The sequence below is a fragment of the Aegilops tauschii genome, chromosome 6, assembly GCF_002575655.3.
Source record: "Aegilops tauschii subsp. strangulata cultivar AL8/78 chromosome 6, Aet v6.0, whole genome shotgun sequence".
Lineage (NCBI taxonomy): Eukaryota > Viridiplantae > Streptophyta > Magnoliopsida > Poales > Poaceae > Aegilops > Aegilops tauschii.
In genome coordinates this window covers 483,095,710-483,117,410 of record NC_053040.3, presented here as the reverse complement: position 1 = coordinate 483,117,410, position 21,701 = coordinate 483,095,710, and the positions used below count along the sequence as shown (strand labels likewise).

At 44.2% G+C, this 21,701-nt stretch overlaps 4 protein-coding genes across 4 annotated transcripts in view; 2 read left to right on the top strand and 2 right to left on the bottom strand.

Moving 5' to 3' along the window:
• The window catches only part of LOC109748853 (uncharacterized), a 39,381-nt gene extending 29,760 nt beyond the window's left edge, over positions 1-9,621 (top strand). The window contains exons 2-5 of the mRNA XM_020307874.4: positions 7,309-7,528; positions 7,944-8,014; positions 8,168-8,297; positions 9,127-9,621. Of these exons, the coding sequence (XP_020163463.1) occupies positions 7,390-7,528; positions 7,944-8,014; positions 8,168-8,297; positions 9,127-9,218 (432 nt within the window). The 5' untranslated portion in view covers positions 7,309-7,389 and the 3' untranslated portion in view covers positions 9,219-9,621. The remainder of the gene's footprint in view (positions 1-7,308; positions 7,529-7,943; positions 8,015-8,167; positions 8,298-9,126) is intronic.
• Positions 3,480-7,180, bottom strand: LOC109748854 (NADH dehydrogenase [ubiquinone] 1 alpha subcomplex subunit 9, mitochondrial). Its single transcript, XM_020307875.4, has 12 exons — positions 6,940-7,180; positions 6,711-6,816; positions 5,871-5,935; positions 5,674-5,759; positions 5,508-5,592; positions 5,366-5,436; positions 4,776-4,907; positions 4,548-4,663; positions 4,288-4,411; positions 4,136-4,204; positions 3,934-4,054; positions 3,480-3,841 (listed from the first exon to the last, which is right to left on the bottom strand). Exons 1-12 carry the CDS (start codon positions 7,055-7,057, stop codon positions 3,693-3,695), a joined length of 1,242 nt encoding a protein of 413 aa, XP_020163464.1. The 5' UTR covers positions 7,058-7,180; the 3' UTR covers positions 3,480-3,692.
• Positions 9,622-10,182: 561 nt separating the features above from the next.
• LOC109748852 (uncharacterized) lies at positions 10,183-14,986 on the top strand. The gene is made up of 13 exons (XM_020307872.4): positions 10,183-10,819; positions 10,937-11,086; positions 11,250-11,417; positions 11,520-11,663; positions 11,785-11,890; positions 11,972-12,120; positions 12,203-12,328; positions 12,464-12,607; positions 12,751-12,838; positions 13,277-13,650; positions 13,887-14,213; positions 14,366-14,581; positions 14,683-14,986. Exons 1-13 carry the CDS (start codon positions 10,307-10,309, stop codon positions 14,815-14,817), a joined length of 2,640 nt encoding a protein of 879 aa, XP_020163461.2. The 5' UTR covers positions 10,183-10,306; the 3' UTR covers positions 14,818-14,986.
• Positions 14,987-15,471: 485 nt separating this feature from the next.
• On the bottom strand, positions 15,472-17,373 carry LOC109748861 (uncharacterized). Its single transcript, XM_073502234.1, has 6 exons — positions 17,356-17,373; positions 17,014-17,159; positions 16,603-16,755; positions 16,387-16,516; positions 15,973-16,293; positions 15,472-15,884 (listed from the first exon to the last, which is right to left on the bottom strand). The coding sequence occupies exons 1-6, from the start codon at positions 17,371-17,373 to the stop codon at positions 15,723-15,725; spliced, it is 930 nt and encodes a 309-aa protein (XP_073358335.1). The 3' UTR covers positions 15,472-15,722.
• Between the last annotated feature and the right edge of the window lie 4,328 nt (positions 17,374-21,701).

The following is a 21,701-nucleotide window of genomic DNA, read 5'->3' as shown; positions in this document are numbered from 1 at the left end:
AACACGTGTCACAAAAGTAAAGAAAGAGAAGGATGGAAGTAATAAACAATTAAGCAAAGGTTTGCATCACAACATCAAAATCTTCGGTTAGCACATCATCTATATTCTTCAACCATGCCATTGATGCCTTTGCCATGGAATTCATCCCCGGGTTTGATCAATTACCCTTCATGGATTTATTTCGATCCATGAATGCAACATAATTTTCTACATCACAAGAGGGTATTACCAAATCACTATACATTTGGTTGGTCACATATGTGTTGCTAATCCAAAAGAGCCGAAATATTTGATTGTTATTTCATTTGTTTATTTCGGCAATACATGCTTTGGTGCACCAATTCTACATGGAACTCGTGGTAATGGCCGGTATTTAATTATCGCCCTAAGCATATATCTATGAATGGGCGGTGTGGTATTCTAATGTCGTCTTTAGTAGAGTTCGAGACAAGTGCTTGCATAGAAACTTGTCAAATTGATGCCATCGAAGATATTATGCATAGACCAATTGATCAAAATTGCAAAGTGAACTCATGTTGATCGGGTGTGCTTTGACTTATTAGTTTACAGAATTTACGCAAGGCCAAATCAATGTTGACTTTATTATTTAGGATCATATTGACATCATACATAATATTGATATTAGCCTTGTCTCTCTAGTACTATGGAGATTATGTTTTGATGGTTGAATTCATAACAATGGCCAAGTGATTGGTGTTTTTATATATCCCTGATGGTCCTATTTTGTGAAGCCTCGTGCCACTTCAAATTATTATTATTTTGCATAATAGTCAAAGCCGAATATCCAATGTTATTTGGCTTGGAGGTTTTGGTTGCCATAGATGCTACATATATTGAGGCTTTCGATGTTTTGTTATGAGTAGTGCAACAAATATCCAAGGGTTATGAATGTTTTGATGAATCACTTATAGTTTATCTTGCGGTATGTCAAGATGTAAAATTTACCTTGGATTGCTTTAATATTGCTCATATATCTGGACATGACAATTGAAGAGCAAATGAGTTGGCACAGCAAGCATCCAGCTACTATGTTTATCATGGTGTATTGCATATCTATCAATAGTTGATGCTTAGTCTCTTCAACATAGGCAAGGCCAAATGGAAGCCCGCCGCTTCAGTCACTAATGAAATTTTTATGCAGGTGAAAGAAAGCTCATTATTGATTATCTGTAAGATCCTAGCAACGGGGTGGACAAGATGGTTCGGCGGAAGACTTTGTGATGCACATTAGTATATGAAATTTTATTGCCAGATTATTGATGGTATTCTTTTCGAGTGCTTGAAAACTAAGCAATGGGTTGAGGAAATTCCACCCAAGTTCGCATCAACAAAGTTCTAGTAAGCAATGGGAAATGGTCGATATATAGTTATCGCACTAAGCATATAGATGGCCGATATGTATTTATCTCCCTAAGAATATACAAATGGCCGATGGAGTGTTGACATCGTCCTTAGATCAAGCATTATGCAAGTTATTTTTGGCATCCAAACTTTGCCGAAAAACAGGGGGCATGTGTTGACACCAGATTTTGGCATGGTACGAAACACAATTAAGATGGCCTCAAATGGAGAAGGGATCTACATGAAAAGGTTCCGTACTATCGACATGAACATCTTTGAAGTTTGGGCCATCGCCATCCAATCTCATCTCGAGGGCCGAAGTTGTGCTCAAAGTAGTAGGATTTTGTATGCAGAGTATTGTTAGGCCAAGTAGGCCTCCAAGGAAGCCTCATATGAGAAAAGTTTATACACAAATTGTCTTTGTCACGTTGAATCGGTCGATTTTGGTATAAATATCATCTCAATCCAAGATCATATGCAAAATTTAGAGCCATCGAAATGAGGCCCTATCACGAGCCAAAAAGTGGCACGCCCCATCAGACACCCATATAGCTGATGTTTGATGGGTAGCGCCAGTAATTGTCTATTTTGTGCGAGCTATTCGGTCTTTAAGATATCCTCGAATCAAAAAACGTTCAACGTGAAAGTTGTTCTTCTCGTTGAAGTGGTTAAATTTTCTTTTGGGCGCATCTTCATCTGAGGTAGTTTGTGGCCTCTGAGAGCCAAAAAACGAATTGATGTCTTAGACTTATCTAAATCCGATTTTGGTTAATTTTGGAAAGATTTGGAGTCCTTTTCTTGTACGAGAAGTTCAGCCGTCTCATAAATAGATGAGAGGTGATGGCCGATTGAACAAAACACAATCGAACAAATCAATCTACTACTTTTTCGTGCTCATCTACTTTTTATCTCTCCCCTTGTATTTTTCTTCTCATTCTTCATCTTGGAGGGCAGCGACCCATGAGGTCCTAGGGGTGATCAGGTCGACCTAGGGCAGCTCATAGCTACCGCATGTTCAGATGGGGTCCCTCCCGGGCGTGTGGGGTTTCGGGTCTACAAAAGCGCCCGCCGGATTGCTTGCGTACCGCGCTTCCGGCCGGGTCTCCTCCGATGTCAGTTGTGGTGCATCACCCCCAGCGTCGAGAGTACATGGTGACGTGTTCGTGTGCGAACAATATCTTTACAGAGGGAGTACAAAATACAGAAGCCCGATGTAAGATTATTTTACATGAAAGCTAAATATTTGTTGGACTTACATAGGACCAAGTAAAGCAATGATTCCTAGAGCCCAAACTAATAGCTACCTTCTTTCATGCCAAAAAGATGTAGGCATCTAAACAAATAAAATAACATCCACCTGTACTTGATGACAATATAATGTCTTGCACAGATTGTTCTTCACTAATAGCTAAAAATCAATTAGCATTCAGCAACACTTCTTACTATCATTTAAAACATAACAATGTAGAAGCATGCTATCTATAATTTGTTGACACTCCTGGTGCAAGTTAAACAACATAAAGTACCAACAGAAACGAACCTACAGAGGAAAAGACATACATGACAATTTTGAAGTCCATAACTTTATGTCAACTTCAGGAAGGCTATTGATTTTTTCAGTATGCGTGATTTATGTAACACCCCAGAAGCATGCTACATTGACCTCACACTAATGGTGCCATGTCATCAAGTTTAACTAAGCCAAATTGCCGGTTGATAAAATCAAAGCCACATTCAAATTTAAAATAAAGTCGAATACATTATTTCTTCAAACAGTAAAACAAAAATGTTCGGTGATTTGCAAAATTCACCATCAAATTGTCATGAACAAACCAACATTTAATAAAAATATTTAAATGCCACTACACTATTGAAAACAGAATCAATAACATTTATTTGAACATTTTCAATTTAAACAAATATTTAACTATTCAAATATATTTGGATCTTCTTTTGCTATCTCAAACCACTGTCTAATAGTATATCAAAACATCTAAACATCCTAGAGTATTCGGCAGCAAACAGAACAATCAAAATAATTCAAAACAATTATATTGCTCGGCAACATGAGCAATGAGATTTATCATCTCAAATCTCCGCAAATGTGCCAGTCACCATCGAAATGATTCGCTTTACTTGCATTTCCAACTCAAAAATTCACAACACATCGTGCCTTTTCTTATTGATAATTAAGACAGGGGCCAACGTTTGCATCAAATCTGGTCCTGCCCAGGGGTGAGGCATCTGGCATCAGAGACAGATGGCAAAAAAACAGAACACAACAACAATTTTATCTTCAAAACTAAATGACCATTAATTCTACATCGTCTTCAGAACCGGGGGGCCACATCCGCGCTCCCCATCTTCTCGCTGACAGTAGAACCAAAAGACGGCCCGCCCTTCCTGTAGCAGACAAGGAACTCGGTAGGGTAACCCTTCAACTTGTGAGGCTTGATTTCCAGGTCCGCAAAACTGAGAGCTGCACCGAGTTTCAGGAAACAATGTGAGCCAAAGCCAAGAGTAACGACCAACAAGACCGATTGTTGTATTACTTGTGGGCGGTATGCTTACCATTCTCAGACACTAGATTGTCTACGGTGAGTGCCTTGATATGATCAAGATTGAAAATGGAGGGAGTCGGTAGAGGAAAAGGCACTTTGTTTAGCAGCATTTCCCTTGGAGAAGCCATAGCCTGCAAAACAAGAAGTCAATATGTAGGCCACCACATCCCCAGGTTGTCTTAACCTACTAGCGCTGCTATTTATATACATACCTTTGCAATAGGGAAAGGAATATTCACGTATCTTGGATATTCGCGTATTGTTTCAAACATCATTTCAGCCTGTAACACCCAACAAAATCATCACCTTTGCGTTATACAATTTTAGTATTTATTGTTGCATAGCAGTTGTGTTTGATAATTACCAGGTCATGAACAGTGTAAATATCTGGTCCACCAAGCTCATAGGTCTTTCCCATGCTGGTGCCATCATCCTTGAGGGAGTTGACAATGGCAGCCGCAACATCCACAACATAAACAGGCTGAAACCTGCAAAATGTTGCATCAAGTAATTCAGCTGCTGGTGAAAGCATCTAAGATATCTATAGGAGCACATCATTTCATGCTCTAGGCTCAATTTTAAAGCCAAGGAAATATGATAGAAATGAAGATGCTAACTCATTACTTTGTAGATCCACCGCCAAAAAGTGGGAGGAAACCCCAATTTTTGGCATACATTGCCCATCTGTTCAAAATCCGATCTTCTGTGCCAATCAGGGTTGCAGGCCTCATAATTGTAGCCTGTTGATGGATAAAGATAAATGGAAAATATTCAACTGCTAACTTCAGGTAGTACAGAAACAAGAATTATCATTGCCAGCTACAGATATCGAAGTTGAGAAAAGATTATTACTTCAGGAAATTCTTTCAACACAGATTCCTCTCCAGCAGCCTTCGCCCTCAGCAATCTAGAAGGTGAAGAGGCTGATGCCCCTAAAGCAGAAACCTGGATAAATCTCACAATACCCCCATGCTCCTTGGATATCTGTGTAAAATCCAGAACTTTTTAGTGGCTGGTCGCTATATAGAATTATTAATGTGAGACCACATGTTACAGAAAATATAATTTAACATAATATCTTTTGCGAGACCATGCCAGAGTAGCAAGCTAGACTATCTTGTGCTCTGGAGCAACGCTGGATGAAACCAAGCCAAGGTCAATCTGAACATGTACAGTTTGGAATAACAGCTATCATTATGCCAAGCCAAAGGTAACACTCATATGCAACAAATCAGCAGAAGGGTTGCCTTGTCTTGTCTCTTGTCTACGAATGAGATCTCAGGCTGAGGATATGTGGGCCAGAGTATGGAGGAGGACAAGAACTCAAGTTAGTTCCTATGGTTGGAAGGGATCTACTCCTAATACTCAATGGCCCTTGCAGCAATAGTCTACATAGTTGGATATCAAGCATGCAGCAGGAAGAAAAATGGATGTGTACATACCATTGCAAGTTGTTCAGCCATCTGATGGTTTACTTCTTCAAACCCATAGTTTCTAGTTTCATACTCCCGTCCTGTCGAAATCGAGTCGATATAAGCAGAATGAGATATGAATATGAATATAATGTGCCCCAAGAAAAAATACCAATGAGGTTAATGACCACATTTGACTTGGCAACAGCAGTCTTAATCGAATTCACATCTCTTGGGTTGTAGTTCATTGGAACAATCTGCCAGAAAGATGGAAATACATAAGAGGGAAAGAGGAAATGGAGTTAATGACTAACACTATTTGTTAACAGTTCTTGTACCTGGCCCAAGTCACCCATTAACTTCAGGTGCCGGTGAGAATCCTCACAACCTCTGAATGGGACAAGAACCTGAGATCCCATCTTTGCTGAATAAAAGTAACATTTTTGAGTAATCCTCATATACCACTCTTTAATCTCTACATAGTTACTCTTTAAGTGACAACTAATTCAATATAGGACAAGTCTTATCATCTCACCAAGTTGTTGAACGACATAGCGTCCAAGAAATCCAGTAGCGCCAAACACCGTAGCAACGATTCCACTGCCAAGAAAAGCCACAATGGTTTCTCGTGTTAGACCTGGGCAAACACTGCCAGGATAAGGCTATCCTAACAAATTAAGGCATCATCCAATTTTGACCCAAAGATGCAATGAGCACGAGGAATCAGAAAATATCGGCACTGTGCACACCGCACAATACAATATCAGGTCCAAATTTCACGTGTTTACCACATATGAGGACAAGAAAATAAATGGTGCTGTATTATAGAAGAATAACGAACAGCAGTTGACACAAGTTTGCAAGGGTTCATATATTGTATTCTGCTCGAAGCCATGCCTTTAATGTTAATACCTGCACGCATAGGTAGTAGTCACCACTTTACCAACTACGGTGTAGAAACACTAATTCACCTCAACCTGGCTAAAACCGCACTTTCAGAGATTTTCAGGTCAAGCTGTGTACAGGTCACAACAGGGATGCAGCAGTAGAGTCTGGATTAAAAGTTAGGAGGCGCCAATTCAAAAAGGTCGGTGACCGTGAGTAAGCAACCTATGAGTGTTATTTGAAAGCCTTAATCACTAAATATTTTAGATGTTGAGTAACACAATAGGAACAGTAGGCATGGCATCGACCCTATCAATTAGACACAAATGTTGGCAAATGCAATATGCGAGCTATATCATCTGAAGTCCTATGGCTGTACAAAGAGATCACAACATCAACCTAATCCAACAAACACAGAAATGGAATCACCGGGAGGGCCGCTTAGCATATCCAATCAGAGTTCGGAGGAGAGACGGTTAAGCTTTCTGACCTCACGGATGACCTCCCTCCGGTGCCCTTGCGGACGAGATGCCCGGCCCCCTTGACGGCCGGCGCCCTCGCGGACATGTACCTCGCGCCATCCGCCCCGCCCGACCCTGCAATCCAAACCGAACCGCCGGTGAGATCCGCCCTCCCATGTCGCGCGCGGCGAGGCTGACGGGTGGCCCCGGGGAGATCCCTCCCTGTGCCGCGCGCATCTCGGCCGATGCGTATGTTACCTTGGGGCGCGAGCGCCGGCTGGGCGGCGGATCTGAAGGCGGCGATGGCGGCCGAGGAGGCTGGGGAGAGGTGGTGCTGGTCGAGGAGGTGGCGCCGCGCCGCCGCCGCCGCCTGCATCGTCGCCGCCGTCGGTGGTGGTCGTCGGAGTCGGAGGAGGAGGGGGAGAGGGGGAGGCCGAGAGCTGTGGTGTGTGGTGAGAGAGACGTAGGCTGGGTCGGAATCTAGCTTTCACTGGCCCAACTGAGATCAACGCGGTTGGGCCGGATGGGCCCCGCGGCGTTGCATTTTTACTGGGCTTCGGCCCATTTGGTGACGCGCATCTCTAAAGCGAACCACCGTGCTCCGGTTGGTGGGGTGGGCCTCCTCGTCTGCTCCCTGCTCCTCCTCCTCTGGTCTTCTCCGGCGAGCTCTGCACCACCGGCCCCGCCGTCGCCGGCGCCGTAGGCGGGATGACGACGGCCTCGAGGCTGTCCTACAAGAACGCCACCGTCGCCCTGTGCGCCATCAACGTCCTCACGGTGGCGCTCCTCCTGCGCAGCCACTTCTCGTCCTGGCCGCGGATCGCCGGCGGCCACCGGTTCGATTCAGGTACGGAGTCGTGATCCCCAGCTGATTTTACACCGTCGGAGTACCTCCTCCGCCGCTGGAACCGCTAGGGTCGAGAAATACGGTCGATTTGGTACCAAATTTAGCGCGATTCAGTGGCCACCGGGGGCAGTAAATCTAGGTAAATCGCTAGCATTTCTCTTCAGCCCAAGTAATTGTAGGCATGAACTTTGGATTAACGCTAAGCAAAACGAAATGTGACAGCACTGGGAAAGGTTAGACCCTTCTATAATAGAATTAGCTGGCTTATACCGTTTCTCCCGCTACAAATGATAGATTCATATCATGGCTGATAACTTCCTTTGTACTAGTAGAAATTAGATCATGTAGCTGCAAATACTTCACTATCCCTTGATTATTCAGCTGAGTGGGAAGACCGGGTTCTACTCTTTGGCAGCTCAGCTACGGTACATATGGGAGTCCGAAGAGTTGCGCCGTGCCATGGAGCCTGTGGATTTGATTAGGAGAGTAAGTAAATGTACAGTTTGTTTCTTCATTTCTACAGTTTGTTCCTTCGTTTCTCATGATATGAAGAAAGAAAGAATATTCACTGAATTGCTAAACCAAAAGAAGAAATATCCTCTGTTGGTAATTCTCATTGATTACGACATTATAACATAGGTGAAAGAAATTGAACAAGAAGCTTATGGAGAGCCTGGCATGTCAGCAACGCAAGAAGGGACGGCTGCTGTTGACTTGTCGAAAAGGTTGAAAGATTTACGGCAAGGGAATGACGGCAGCAGCCAAAGAGGTTATTTAATCCATCCCAGTCTCCTCTCTTCACTGTCTATTTTTTTTGGAAATGGAGGCATGCCCCCGGCCTCTGCATCATGATGATGCATGCGGCCATCTTATTAACAATCTTCACTGTCTATTTAGGGGAATGCTATGCATTTGGCAGAAATAACTCTCTGATCTATGTGGTTTGAATGCTATCATCTTGTTGTCTCTACCCATCCTTTTGTCTTAGCATGTCAAGGTTATTATATGTTGGTTCAAAAGCTTCCTGCAAAGTTTGTAAAAACAGTCTTGTTGACTTATCAGTGCACTGGATGCACCGCATAATTAGTTTTCTCTGCTTACATTCGCTGCCCATTATTGTGGCCCGCGGCATAACATCATACTCCATGGAACAGAAGACTGGTTGTGTTGTAGAATTGTCGACGGAACTGAATCTGCTGATAGTACACTCGGACAGGGGATAGCTTAGGGCGCTTTGCCGCAGTACTGACAACCTGAAACATCGAACTTAGTATTCGTGATACTTCGCCGTCATTAATTTTAGGCTGGTCTTTTATGCTCCGTCATTCCATCCTAGTCTGTCTGACGGCAGAAAAGACGGAGACAGGAAATCACGAATGGCGCAAATTAGGCATACTGCTGTTCTCTCCAGGACGTAATGTTTTGTTTGGTCGAGATGTGCATTCTCACGACACTAGAGAAGTGCTATGTGGTCTTGAAGCCATGGACTGTTTTTTGCATTTGTTAGAGAAGAGACACAAAGCAGCCGATGCTCTTGTGTCTGATTTGATAGTCCGTAGAAGCTGACGACACCTTTTGTTTTGTGAAAACATGTGCAGCACTGGAGGAGTGGCGCAAGCGGAAGATGGAGCGGGCGAGGCAGCGGGCGATCGAGAAGGACGGGATGATGCCGGGCGCAAAAACACCATGAAGCGTACGTGTACGACAAGCGTTCCAGGACACAAGGGGGGGCACTGGTATTCTTCTGCTTCTGCTTAAGCCCCTGGGGTTGCTGCGGCGAGTAAATAATGATGTTCATCAGTGGTCTGTTGAACCGACAGTGGCCGCACGATCGTCTCACAGCGATCTTCTGCCGTGCCTGTAAAATCACCTGTAGCACATACTGCTGTGTTTTTTTTTGCGGGTTTAAAAGTAGTTTATTCCAAAGTAACAGGCTTACAGTCCGCTAATACAAGATTATGAATGAAGAGGGGTGGCCGTTGCAACCAACAAGCGGTGCTACGAGTCGTTCGGGCATAATTAGCAAGACAATGTGAGACCATGTTCTGTGATCTCAGGATCTTCACTGGTTTAAACTTCCTCTGTAGCATGTAGTTCTTGATCTCCCTGACCAATTGACCATTGGGTGATTTATCAAGTGAGGCATCAGTCATAGAAGAAAAGGCCACCATCGAGTCCGATTGTACTAAGACCGGAAGGTTAGACCATTCGATAGCCATAGACATTCCAATCTTAATAGCTTGAATTTCCGCCTCGAGAGCATTGTTACAGTAGAACAATAGTTGACATGATGAAAAAATGACAGAGCCCAAGTTATCCCGTAGGAGCATGCCTGCTCCCGCTGAGCCCTCTTCCGCTGAATAAGAAGCATCCACTGACAAGGCAAGCCGGCCAGGTGGTGGTGGCTGCCATGGTGTATCCGGGGGCACTGCCTTGATCGATCGGTACATACTGCTGTGTTGGAGACGAAACAAATGAAATGGAGTTGAACAAAAGGCAAATCGCTGGGTGGTGCTGTGTTGATGGTTTTTTTGGCGTTGGAACAAAAGAGACGGGCTCAACTTTGCTGTAATGGTCATGAGAAAGCTACGTTAATGTTGTCGATTTTGGCGGCCTCTGTTGGTGTTGGGCTGCTGTGGACGACTGCCCTGCCTGCCTGAAACGTTCGAATCAGGCGCAGACACATCGCGCGCGCACGGTTTACCTCTCCGTGCGGTCGGATGAGTGGGTGGTGGGACGCGCCACGAGTCTTTGCGCCGTCCGTCCGTCCGTCCGTCCATGCGTTCGCCGTGGGTCGGGACAGCCACAAACGCCGGCCGCGCGCGTGGACGCGCCCCCGCCCACCCGTCCGCCTCCGCGGGCACAGCACAAAGAGTGGAGGAGCCACCACCGGACTCACTTCCCTCTTCTTTCTTCCACCACCGCGGCCGGGCCCAACTTTTCCCCAGCACTCCACCTCGGTTACTACTTACCACTCACTCCCTACCTCCACGTCTCCGAGCCTCCGTGCCTCCAACGCTACACCATCTCGATCGAACCTTCCCTCCTTTCACCATGGAGGCCGCCGCGTCGGCGTCGGCGTCGGCGCCGCGCCTGCTGCAGTGCGGGGGGTTCGGCCGGGGCCGCGTCGTGGCCGGGCTCGTCTCCCCGCTCCCGCGCCGCTCCACGCACCAACACCAGCGCCGCCTCCGCCGCGTGCTCGCCGTCGCCACCGAGCCCAGGCCGCCCCCGCCCTCGCCGCTGGCCCCGCCCCGCACCGGCAGGACCAGGGCCAACACCATCCAGTCCACCGTAAGCCCCCTCCGCTCCGGCTTCTTGATCAATCATCACCTCTAACGACGACGATGATCTCGCTGACTGACTGACTGCGCTTTCTGCTCTGGATGGACGAATGGATGTGCTATGCAGAGGTTCGGGGACGTGTCCAAGGAGATCAAGCGGGTGCGGAAGCAGATGGAGGAGGACGAGCAGCTGGCCTCCCTCATGCGCGGCCTCCGCGGCCAGAACCTCCGCGACGACCAGTTCGCCGACAAGGACGTCACCATGCGACTCGTCGAGGTACCTCTTCCCCCACCTCCACCACCAATCACTTCCACATAGTTCCACTCGCCAATCCCCACACCCATGGATTGGATTGAACAGCTTAGCCACCTCTTCTTTTACAGTCTGAATTTGGCTGTCGTCTGAATTCTGCTGCTTTTCTTTGTGTGCGTGCTTCTAGGTGACCAACACCGAGGGGCTGCCTCTCGTGTACAGCCCCGAGATCATTTCGGCCTACTGGGGCAAAAGGCCGGGTGCCGTCGCCACCCGAGCCGTGCAATTGTTATCTGTGGCTGGTGGTTTCATCTCCCACATCATATCTGACCTCATCACCGACAAAATCAAGGAGGTAGTGTCCCCAATTCATTCATTCATGCAGCACCCATGCTGTTATTCGTCTTCAGAACCCGTGAAACCATCTGCTGACCGACGAACCTTCTCTTTTGCACAGAACGAAGTGACGCGCGCGATCGAGCTGAGGGAGATCGTCACGTCTCTGGGCCCTGCCTACATCAAGCTCGGCCAGGCGCTGAGCATCCGGCCCGACATTCTGTCCCCTGCGGCGATGACCGAGCTGCAGAAGCTATGCGACAAGGTGAACATTGCTATTACATACATAGTTGTTGGCCTTTTGTTACCACGCAGAGCTTAGGCATGCTGTTCAAAGCCCAGTGTAGCTCAAGTTTACTAACTGGGCTATGCGCTGCTACGGCAAGGTTCCTTCGTTTCCTGACGATATCGCGATGGCTCTCCTGGAAGAAGAGCTTGGCCGGCCATGGCAAGATATATACTCGGAACTGTCTCCCTCACCAATTGCTGCAGGTAACTATACTAGAAACCATGGTATTAGCCGCTTGCTGCACTGATCGGTTCAGCCTGAACTAATTGTGTATCGTGCTGCAGCATCTCTGGGACAGGTGTACAAAGGCCGGTTGAAAGACACTGGAGAACTGGTGGCTGTGAAAGTGCAAAGGCCATTTGTACTTGAGACTGTCACCATAGATCTATTCATCATTAGAAATTTGGGGTTGGTTCTCAAGAGATTTCCGCAGGTGAGTGTTTCCCTCTTCTTCATGGAAAATGATGGGGAAACTGTCTTCATTAGCTCACGCTGAAATTGCTGAATACTGCCAGGTCGCCCTTGATGTTGTTGGCCTAGTAGATGAGTGGGCTGCCCGGTTTTTTGAAGAACTCGATTATGTCAACGAAGGGGAAAATGGCACCCGCTTCGCTGAAATGATGAGAGAAGATCTTCCTCAGGTAAATTGCTTTGGTAGTCTGGTAGAAGCAGTGCAATGATACTCTTTTACTGAATCAATATTTGTTACGGATATGCTTGGTAGCTTCACTTTCAGGCTGTTAACTTCTGAATTTACTCAATAACCTTTTTTTTAGGTTGTTGTACCAAAGACGTACCCTGAATATACGTCCAGAAAAGTTCTTACCACAGGGTGGGTAGATGGTGAGAAGCTTTCACAGAGTACTGAGGATGATGTTGGGTCGTTGGTTAATGTTGGTGTCATATGCTATCTAAAACAGGTTTGTTTTTCATCTTCTTTGATGTGCATTTACTCATGTTATTCTGAATTGGCTGATTGCACACTCACTTGCTGATGGGAAGAAATGTTTATTCTCCCAAACCATTTTCTCAAAGAAGTTTTTGGTCATGTTATGTATTGCAGTTACTTGATACTGGATTCTTCCATGCCGACCCTCATCCTGGAAATATGATTAGGACACCTGATGGAAAGCTTTGTATTCTTGATTTTGGTAAGTCAAGAGCATGGACAGTCTATGCTTCTCATGTACAACCTACAGTTTTACTATGTTCCTTATGAAGTGGTAAACAATTTTTTTGAATATTTAACCATTATGTGGTGTAGTAATTCAAATGACTTAAGAATTCGATCTAACTTACTAGCAGTATGATGCCGTGTACTCACAGTTTTTTTTCACCCTGCTTTACTAAGTAGTGCGTCGTATAGTAGAATAAGCATAACAAGTGCAAACCATTGAAGCTTTTCATTTGCATATGTCAGCCGGTTTGTATTCCTTTTGGTAGAAAAAATATTGCAGAATATGGTAAATTAATTCTGCTGATTAAATTTGAGCTAGTGATAAATTTTATTCCTATTTTATGTACATTTTATTTCCATCTCCCATAATACACATGAAAATAGATAATAAATTCGACCTTCTTTGCTGCAGGGCTTGTGACAAAACTGACAGATGATCAGAAGTACGGAATGATTGAAGCAATAGCTCACCTTATTCATCGTGATTATGATGCAATCGTGAAGGACTTTGTGAAGCTTGGTTTTATCCCTGAGGGAGTTAACTTGGATCCAATCTTACCTGTGCTGGCTAAAGTTTTTGATCAGGCACTTGAAGGAGGTGGTGCGAAGAATATTAACTTTCAAGAGTTGGCAGCGGATCTAGCACAGATAACATTTGATTACCCATTCAAGATACCTCCGTATTTTGCTTTGATTATTAGAGCAATTGGAGTACTGGAAGGTATTGCTTTGGTGGGAGACCCTGAATTTGCCATTGTGGATGAAGCATATCCTTATATTGCACAGGTCAGCATCTCAACCTTTTATTCATTTTCATGCCATCACCTCATGTTTCTATGTTTTCCAAGGACCATGTTCTTAGTAGTAATAATATATCTAACGAAGAAGACACAAGACACACATACAGCTATTAAAACATTCCTTCTTCAGTTTTCAAAAAGAGAACTGCTTCCTTTGATCTGTTTGTGATGTTGATATGAGTTGTGGTATCACTGATTTGTGGTTTTGGCTGCCTATAACAGAGGCTGCTAACGGATGAATCACCTCGACTAAGGAGTGCCTTGCGTTACACAATATATGGCAAAACAGGTGTCTTTGACGCAGAGAGGTTCATTGACGTCATGCAAGCTTTCGAGAATTTTATTAGTGCAGCAAAGAGCGGTGGTGGGGAGGACATGAAGGGTAACATGGCTGAGCTGGGTGCTATAGGATTCCAACCTAGCACCAGTTTAGTTCCTGCATTCCCAATGGCCATTTCCCAACCGGAGAACCCAATCAAAGCTCGGGCTGCTCTCTCTTTTCTACTCTCTGACAGGGGTGACTTCTTCCGGGAGTTCATTCTTGACGAGGTGAGCTCTCAAGTCACAAGAGCTAACAAAGATCTAAGGAGTACCCGTTGCACTCAGTGGAGCGATTTACTGAATGGTGGAAGTGTACCTTTAGAACATTCGGTCAAGTGCTTATGTTGTATTGATCCCTTTTATTCTTCTGTATGACGCAGATTGTGAAAGCCATCGACGCGGTTTCAAGGGAGCAATTGCTACAAATTGCTTCATCTTTTGGGGTCAGGAATCCCGTCCCGGTTTTCGGCATGGTTCCTGTGAGGTCCGGGGCATTGCTTCCTACAATCACAGAGGAAGACAGGATCATCTTGAACAACGTGGAGAAGGTTGCCAAGTTTCTAACGGCTGGGACGGCAAACCAAACAGTCAACGGGGTATGCTTGCTAAACTGTTATCACTTCTCTTTCCTGGGCAATAAAAAAGGCTGACCTGGAATGTTACTGATGTTGATACACATTAATTTTTTCGATGGCAGGACGTAAATGTCGTGTCTCTGGTGCAAGAGCTTCTACCCGTGTTGCCGAGCATCACGTCGAAGATCCTACCAGATGTCTTGAGCCGGTTGTCATCACGTGTATTCGCACGGGTGATCCGGGAATCATTTTTGTGAAGCGCTCTTAGTTTTGTTTTCTTCTTTTGACAGGAAATTAGAGAGTTATTTCTCCTTTTCCTTTCATGCAAACAACACACACATACAAGATGATAGAATGATGTACAGAAACATGATGTATATAATCCATGCCTACTTACATGCAGATTAACCGACGTTTAACCAGCAATTCTGGCTGTTCTTGCGGAGTCTTGCGTGTGGCATGGACATAGCAGACATATAGCTGGGGGCAGTATCTTGAAAGTCGGGGCTCATGTGTCGTGAAATGGATACACCAAAGCACATGAAAACATCTCATGGAATGAGTTTATGAGGTGCCAATAATGGTTCAAAACATCTCATGGAATATGATTGCTTGCTAAAACCAATAATTGGCAGAGTAGTTGATCGACACATATCGTCTGGTCACCACCCCTGGGTTCACAGAGAGTGACTTGAAAACAAAAGTAATACTCTTGCTCAGGAAAGCATAATGTATACTTGTGCCGTAGATGCTCTTCTAGTATGATAGCAGTCGCACAAGTAGAGAACATTCAGTCAAGTCGCAAAGTCGTTATCATCTTGACAGCAGCAAGCTTATCTAACTTGTCATCATAATGTAGCAGAAGTGCAAACTCTATACAAAATTTTACAGTAACTAGTAGGCGTGCCCCTTGTATTGTCAGCACTTATCTACAGCAGAAGTGAGGCTATAGCTAATACTCCTGTACAAAAGTAAAGCCAACAGTAAACTGCCAGGTCAATGACAAAAGTCATCTGCGTACTGTAGTTGCTGTTTTCTCTCAAGATCCTTTTAGGAGTCTCCATACAGAGCGGAGTGGAATTATCAACTCACTGCAAGCTGTAGCCACTACCCATTCCTTCCTCTTTAAGCTGGTACAGTACACTACATGGTGCAGGCATCTTCAGATGTTGCCTCTGTCGTAACCGGAGAACCAGAAGCGGAGGTTTGTGCTCTTCGTCACCTCCAGCGATCTGTGCTCTGACTTCTCTGTCAACCGTTGATTGAGCGCAGCGTTTTCCTCGATCAGCCTGTCGGTCTTCTGCTCTGTCAACAAGGCTCGGCGCTGCATGCAACAGAAGCAAGTTACAATTTGTCTACCTTTGCCTACCAAAATGGTGTTCGATCTGCTGAGCAATGTAGGATATTCGTACCTCGGCAATTCTTGTCGCTTCCTCAGCCTCCTTCAGTCGTACTAGCAATTCACCAGGAGCTTCAGTTGTATCCTTCAGCTGGCCCTCGACCCCATCAAGAACATACTTACCTTCAAGGTCAGCATACTGTACCAAGATTCTAGAATACGCCTGCATTGCTGATTCCAGTGCCTCCTTCGAGCATTTCTTCTCTGACTCCAGTTCTGACCGCAACCTCCCAACAAGAGATTTGCTTGCTTCAAGTTCGGCCCTGAGCTCATCTGCCAGAGCCATCCATTTACTCTCAGCCTCAGCCCAATCAGCAGCATCCGCAATGTTATCCTGCAACGAAACATTACCAGTCAAACTTGAGTCAAAGAGTAAAACATTATGATGGAGAAATTATGTTTTCAATATCAACGCAATAGATAGAACCTTTAAAAGCTTGGTCCGAACATGCAGTGCATTGACATCGTCCTCTTTTTCTTCATTGACAACTGCCCTGTTTTTTACAGCCTTGGCACGTTGAGCAAACCTTAGAGTGCTCAAGGTCTCACTCTTACAGCTGTATAGAAACACAGAAAATATAGTGATTAAACATCAGAAAAAGAGCGCAAAAAGAAATAACTTTTGGTTCAACTTGGATAATACCTTTCTGACGGTGAAACAGTACAAATCATTGCAAGCATTGCATTACCACCCAGGGATTCTAGTAATAGAAATGTCAACTTTGAATTGCGATACGGAACATGCTGCCATGGTTTTCCAGATTGTGAAATTTCTGCCAGTATATTAATCAAGTTTCTGCAGTGATGGAAAACATATTGATCAGAGATTTAATTCCACGCCTATTAGCATATCATGACAAAATGTACAAGATGATTATTTTGGTACAGCGATTAATGAGATCTATCTACTCTGCTAAAATACACCAAGTGGTCCAAGTCTAGCGAAAAAAGGTCTCACAAATACACTAACATAGCGTATCCCTAGACAAAGCAATTAGCTAAGACCTGACATAAATTCTTTAACATCGCTATTTAAAAATAAATAGAACCATACCCAAGTGCTGAAAGTGACCGGTTTATATTTCCTGCTTCTTTTAGGCGATCCCCAGCTGCATGGGTTAGCTTTTGCCGCTCAGATCCAGCAAGATCTACCAAATTCATCCTGCTCATTCTAATGCTGTTTGACCCATCTTCGAGATTCTATAGAACAATAACAAACCATTAATGAACTAACAGATGTATGTATCTAAACTGAAACCAGCAAGGATTGTAGACAACAATGATTGGGGATTTAGTTTGTGGATAAACATGTTTCAACATTACTATGTTTATTTTTTTCTATTTCTGCAAGAGAATAAGTTGGTCCATCACCACCTCGTTACTCTTATGTTTGTACCAGAAATGAGACCTCCATTAACACAATTTATAAAACTTTAGACCAGGACATAACTGAAGCAGTAAACGCGGAATCAGAACAAATATCACTACACAAGAGAATATAAGAGCATCACCACCGAATAGACAGGATACTTACTGCAGATAACATAATTGTACCCCACAGATATGATTAACAAAAGTATAATGTAATAAGCCCAAGAATATAAGAGCATCACCACCGAATAGACAGGATACTTACTGCAGATAACATAATTGTACCCCACAGATATGATTAATGGAAGTATAATGTAATAAGCCCAAATTCAACAACTACTTTTGATTCCGATCTTGACAGATGTAAAAACACAATCAGAACATCAAAAGTCAGGAACATTCCTCACTAATTGGTGTAGGCATCACGGGAACAGTTTTATGTGATGAACTACTTTCCAATTCGAGAGAAGGTACAATTACCTCATCAAGTTCTACTTTCCTTCCACTCACTTCTTTCGAGAGAAACTCCTTCTCTAGAAAGGATCCATTCTTAGCAACAAATATCTTGCCTTCGGATCTGTGACGGAAGGTGTACCCAACAGTTTCTTTTGGGTATCCTATGAATACGCATTTCTCCGGTTTGGGTTCGAGCTTATCAGGCTGAAACTTTTTCACATAAGCATCGCAACGCCAAACTTTAAGAAACGACAGCTTAGGTTTCTTGCCAAACCACAGTTCATACGATGTCGTCTCAACGGATTTAGATGGTGCCATATTTAACGTGAATGCAACTGTCTCTAATGCATAACCCCAAAACGATAGTGGTAAATCGGTAAGAGACGTCATAGATCGCACCATATCTAATAAAGTACGGTTACGACGTTCGGACACACCATTACACTGTGGTGTTCCAGGTGGCTTGAGTTGCGAAACTATTCCACATTGTTTTAAATGAAGACCAAACTCGTAACTCAAATATTCACCTCCGCGATCAGATCGTAGAAACTTTATTTTCTTGTTACGATGATTTTCCACTTCACTCTGAAATTCTTTGAACTTTTCAAATGTTTCAGAATTATGTTTCATTAAGTAGATATACCTATATCTGCTCAAATTATCTGTGGAGGTGAGAAAATAACGATACACGCCGCGAGCCTCAACACTCATCGGACCGCATACATCAGTATGTATTATTTCCAATAAGTCAGTGGCTCGCCCCATTGTTCCGGAGAACAAAGTCTTAGTCATCTTGTCCATGAGGCATGGTTCGCAAGCATCAAGTGATTTCAAAAGCCCATCTGTATGGAGTTTCTTCATGCGCTTTACACCAATATGACCTAGACGGCAGTACCACAAATAAGTTGCACTATGATTATTAACTTTGCATCTTTTGGCATCAATATTATGAATATGTGTATCACCACGATCGAGATTCAACAAAAGTAGACCACTCATCAATGGTGCATGACCATAAAAGATAGTACTCATATAAATAGAACAACCATTATTATCCGATTTAAATGAATAACCATCTCGCATTAAACAAGATCCAGATATAATGTTCATGCTCAACGCTGGCACCAAATAACAATTATTCAGGTCTAAAACTAATTTCGAAGGTAGATGTATGTAGCGTGCCGACGGCGATCACATCGACCTTGCAACCATTTCCGACGCGCATCGTCACCTCATCCTTAGCCAATCTTCGTTTAATCAAAAGTCCCTGTTTCGAGTTGCAAATATGAGCAACAGAACCAGTATCAAATACCCAGGCGCTACTACGAGCATTAGTAAGATACACATCAATAATATGTATATCAAATATACCTTTTACTTTGCCATCCTTCTTATCCGTCAAATACTTGGGGCAGTTCCACTTCCAGTGAGCAGTCCCTTTGCAGTAGAAGCACTCAGTTTCAGGCTTAGGTCCAGACTTGGGCTTCTTCCCGGGAGCAACAACTTGCTTGCTATTTTTCTTGAAGTTCCCCTTCTTTCCTTTGCCCTTTTTCTTGAAACTAGTGGTCTTGTTAACCATCAACACTTGATGCTCCTTCTTGATTTCTACCTACGCAGCCTTGAGCATTGCGAAGAGCTCGGGAATCGTCTTGTTCATCCCTTGCATATTATAGTTCATCACGAAGCCTTTATAGCTTGGTGGCCGTGATTGAAGAACTCTGTCAATGACACTATCATCCGGAAGATTAACTCCCAGCTGAGTCAAGTGGTTATGGTACCCAGACATTCTGAGTATGTGTTCACTGACAGATCTGTTCTCCTCCATCTTGCAGCTATAGAACTTGTTGGAGACTTCATATCTCTCAACTCGGGAATTTGCTTAAAATATTAACTTCAACTCCTGGAACATCTCATATGCTCCATGACGTTCCAAACGTCTTTGAAGTCCCGATTCTAAGCCGTAAAGCATGGCGCACTGAACTATCGGGTAGTCATCAGATTTTAGCTTACCAGACGTTCATAACGTCAGCAGTTGCTCCTATAGCAGGCCTTGCACCTAGCGGTGCATCAAGGACGTAATTCTTTTGTGCAGCAATGAATATAATCCTCAAGTTACGGACCCAGTCCGTGTAGTTGCTACCATCATCTTTCAACTTAGCTTTCTCTAGGAACACATTAAAATTCAAGGGAACGGTAACACGGGCCATTGATATACAACATAGATATGCAAAAACTATCAGGACTAAGTTCATGATAAATTTAAGTTCAATTAATCATATTACTTAAGAACTCCCACTTAGATAGACATCCCTCGAGTCATCTAAATGATCATGTGATCCATATCAACTAAACCATGTCCGATTATCATGTGAGATGGAGTAGTTTTCAATGGTGAACATCTCTATGTTGATCATATCTACTATATGATTCACGTTCGACCTTTCGGTCTTAGTGTTCTTAGGCCATGTTTGTACATGCTAGGCTCGTCAAGTTTAACTTGAGTATTCTACACGTGCAAAACTGTCTTGCACCCATTGTATGTGAACGTAGAGCTTATCACACCCGATCATCACGTGGTGTCTCGGCACGACGAACTATCGCAACGGTGCATACTCAGGGACAACACTTATACCTTGAAATTTAGTGAGGGATCATCTTATAATGCTACCGTCGTACTAAGCAAAGTAAGATGCATAAAAGATAAACATCACATGCAATCAAAATATGTGACATGATATGGCCATCATCATCTTCTGCCTTTGATCTCCATCTCCAATGCACCGTCATGATCTCCATCGTCACCGGCTTGACACCTTGATCTCCATCGTAGCGTCGTTGTCGTCTCGCCAACTATTGCTTCTACAACTATTGCTAACACATAGTGATAAAGTAAATCAATTACATGGCGATTGCATTTCATACGATAAAGCGACAACCATAAGGCTCTTGCCAGTTGCCGATAATTTTTACAAAACATGATCATCTCATACAACAACGTATATCACATCATGTCTTGACCATATCACATCGCAACATGCCCTGCAAAAACAAGTTATACGTCCTCTACTTTGTTGTTGCAAGTTTTACGTGGCTGCTATGGGCTTCTAGTAAGAACCGTCCTTACCTATGCATCAAAACCACAATGATGTTTCGTCAAGTTTGTTGTTTTAACCTTCAACAAGGACCGGCCGTAGTCAAATTCGATTCAACTAAAGTTGGAGAAATAGACACCCGCCAGCCACTTTTATGCAAAACAAGTTGCATGTCTGTCGGTGGAACCGGTCTCATGAACGTGGTCATGTAAGGTTGGTCCGGGCCGCTTCATCCAACAATACCGCCGAATCAAAATAAGACGTTGGTGGTAAGCAGTATGACTATGATCGCCCATAACTCTTTGTGTTCTACTCGTGCATATCATCTATGCATAGACCTGGCTCGGATGCCACTGTCGGAGAACGTAGCATGCAATTTCATAAAATTTCCTACGATCACGCAAGATATATCTAGGAGCTGCATAGCAACGAGAGGGGGAGAGTGTGTCCCGTACCCTCGTAGACCGAAAGAGGAAGCCTTAGTTTAACGCGGTTGATGTAGTCGAATGTCTTCTCGATTCAACTGATCAAGTACCGAACGTACGACACCTCCGAGTTCATCACACATTAAGATTGATGACGCCCCTTGAACTCTTGATCCAGCAAAGTGTCGAGGGAGAGTTTCGTCAACACGACGGCGTGGTGACGGTGATGGTGATGTGATCCGCGCAGGGCTTCGCCTAAGCACTACGACAAATATGACCGAAGGAGTAAACGGTGGAGGGGGGCACCGCACACGGCTAAGAACAATTGATATGCTTTGCGGTGCCCCCTGCCCCCGTATATAAAGGAGGAGAGGGGAGGAGGCCGGCCCTAGGGGCGC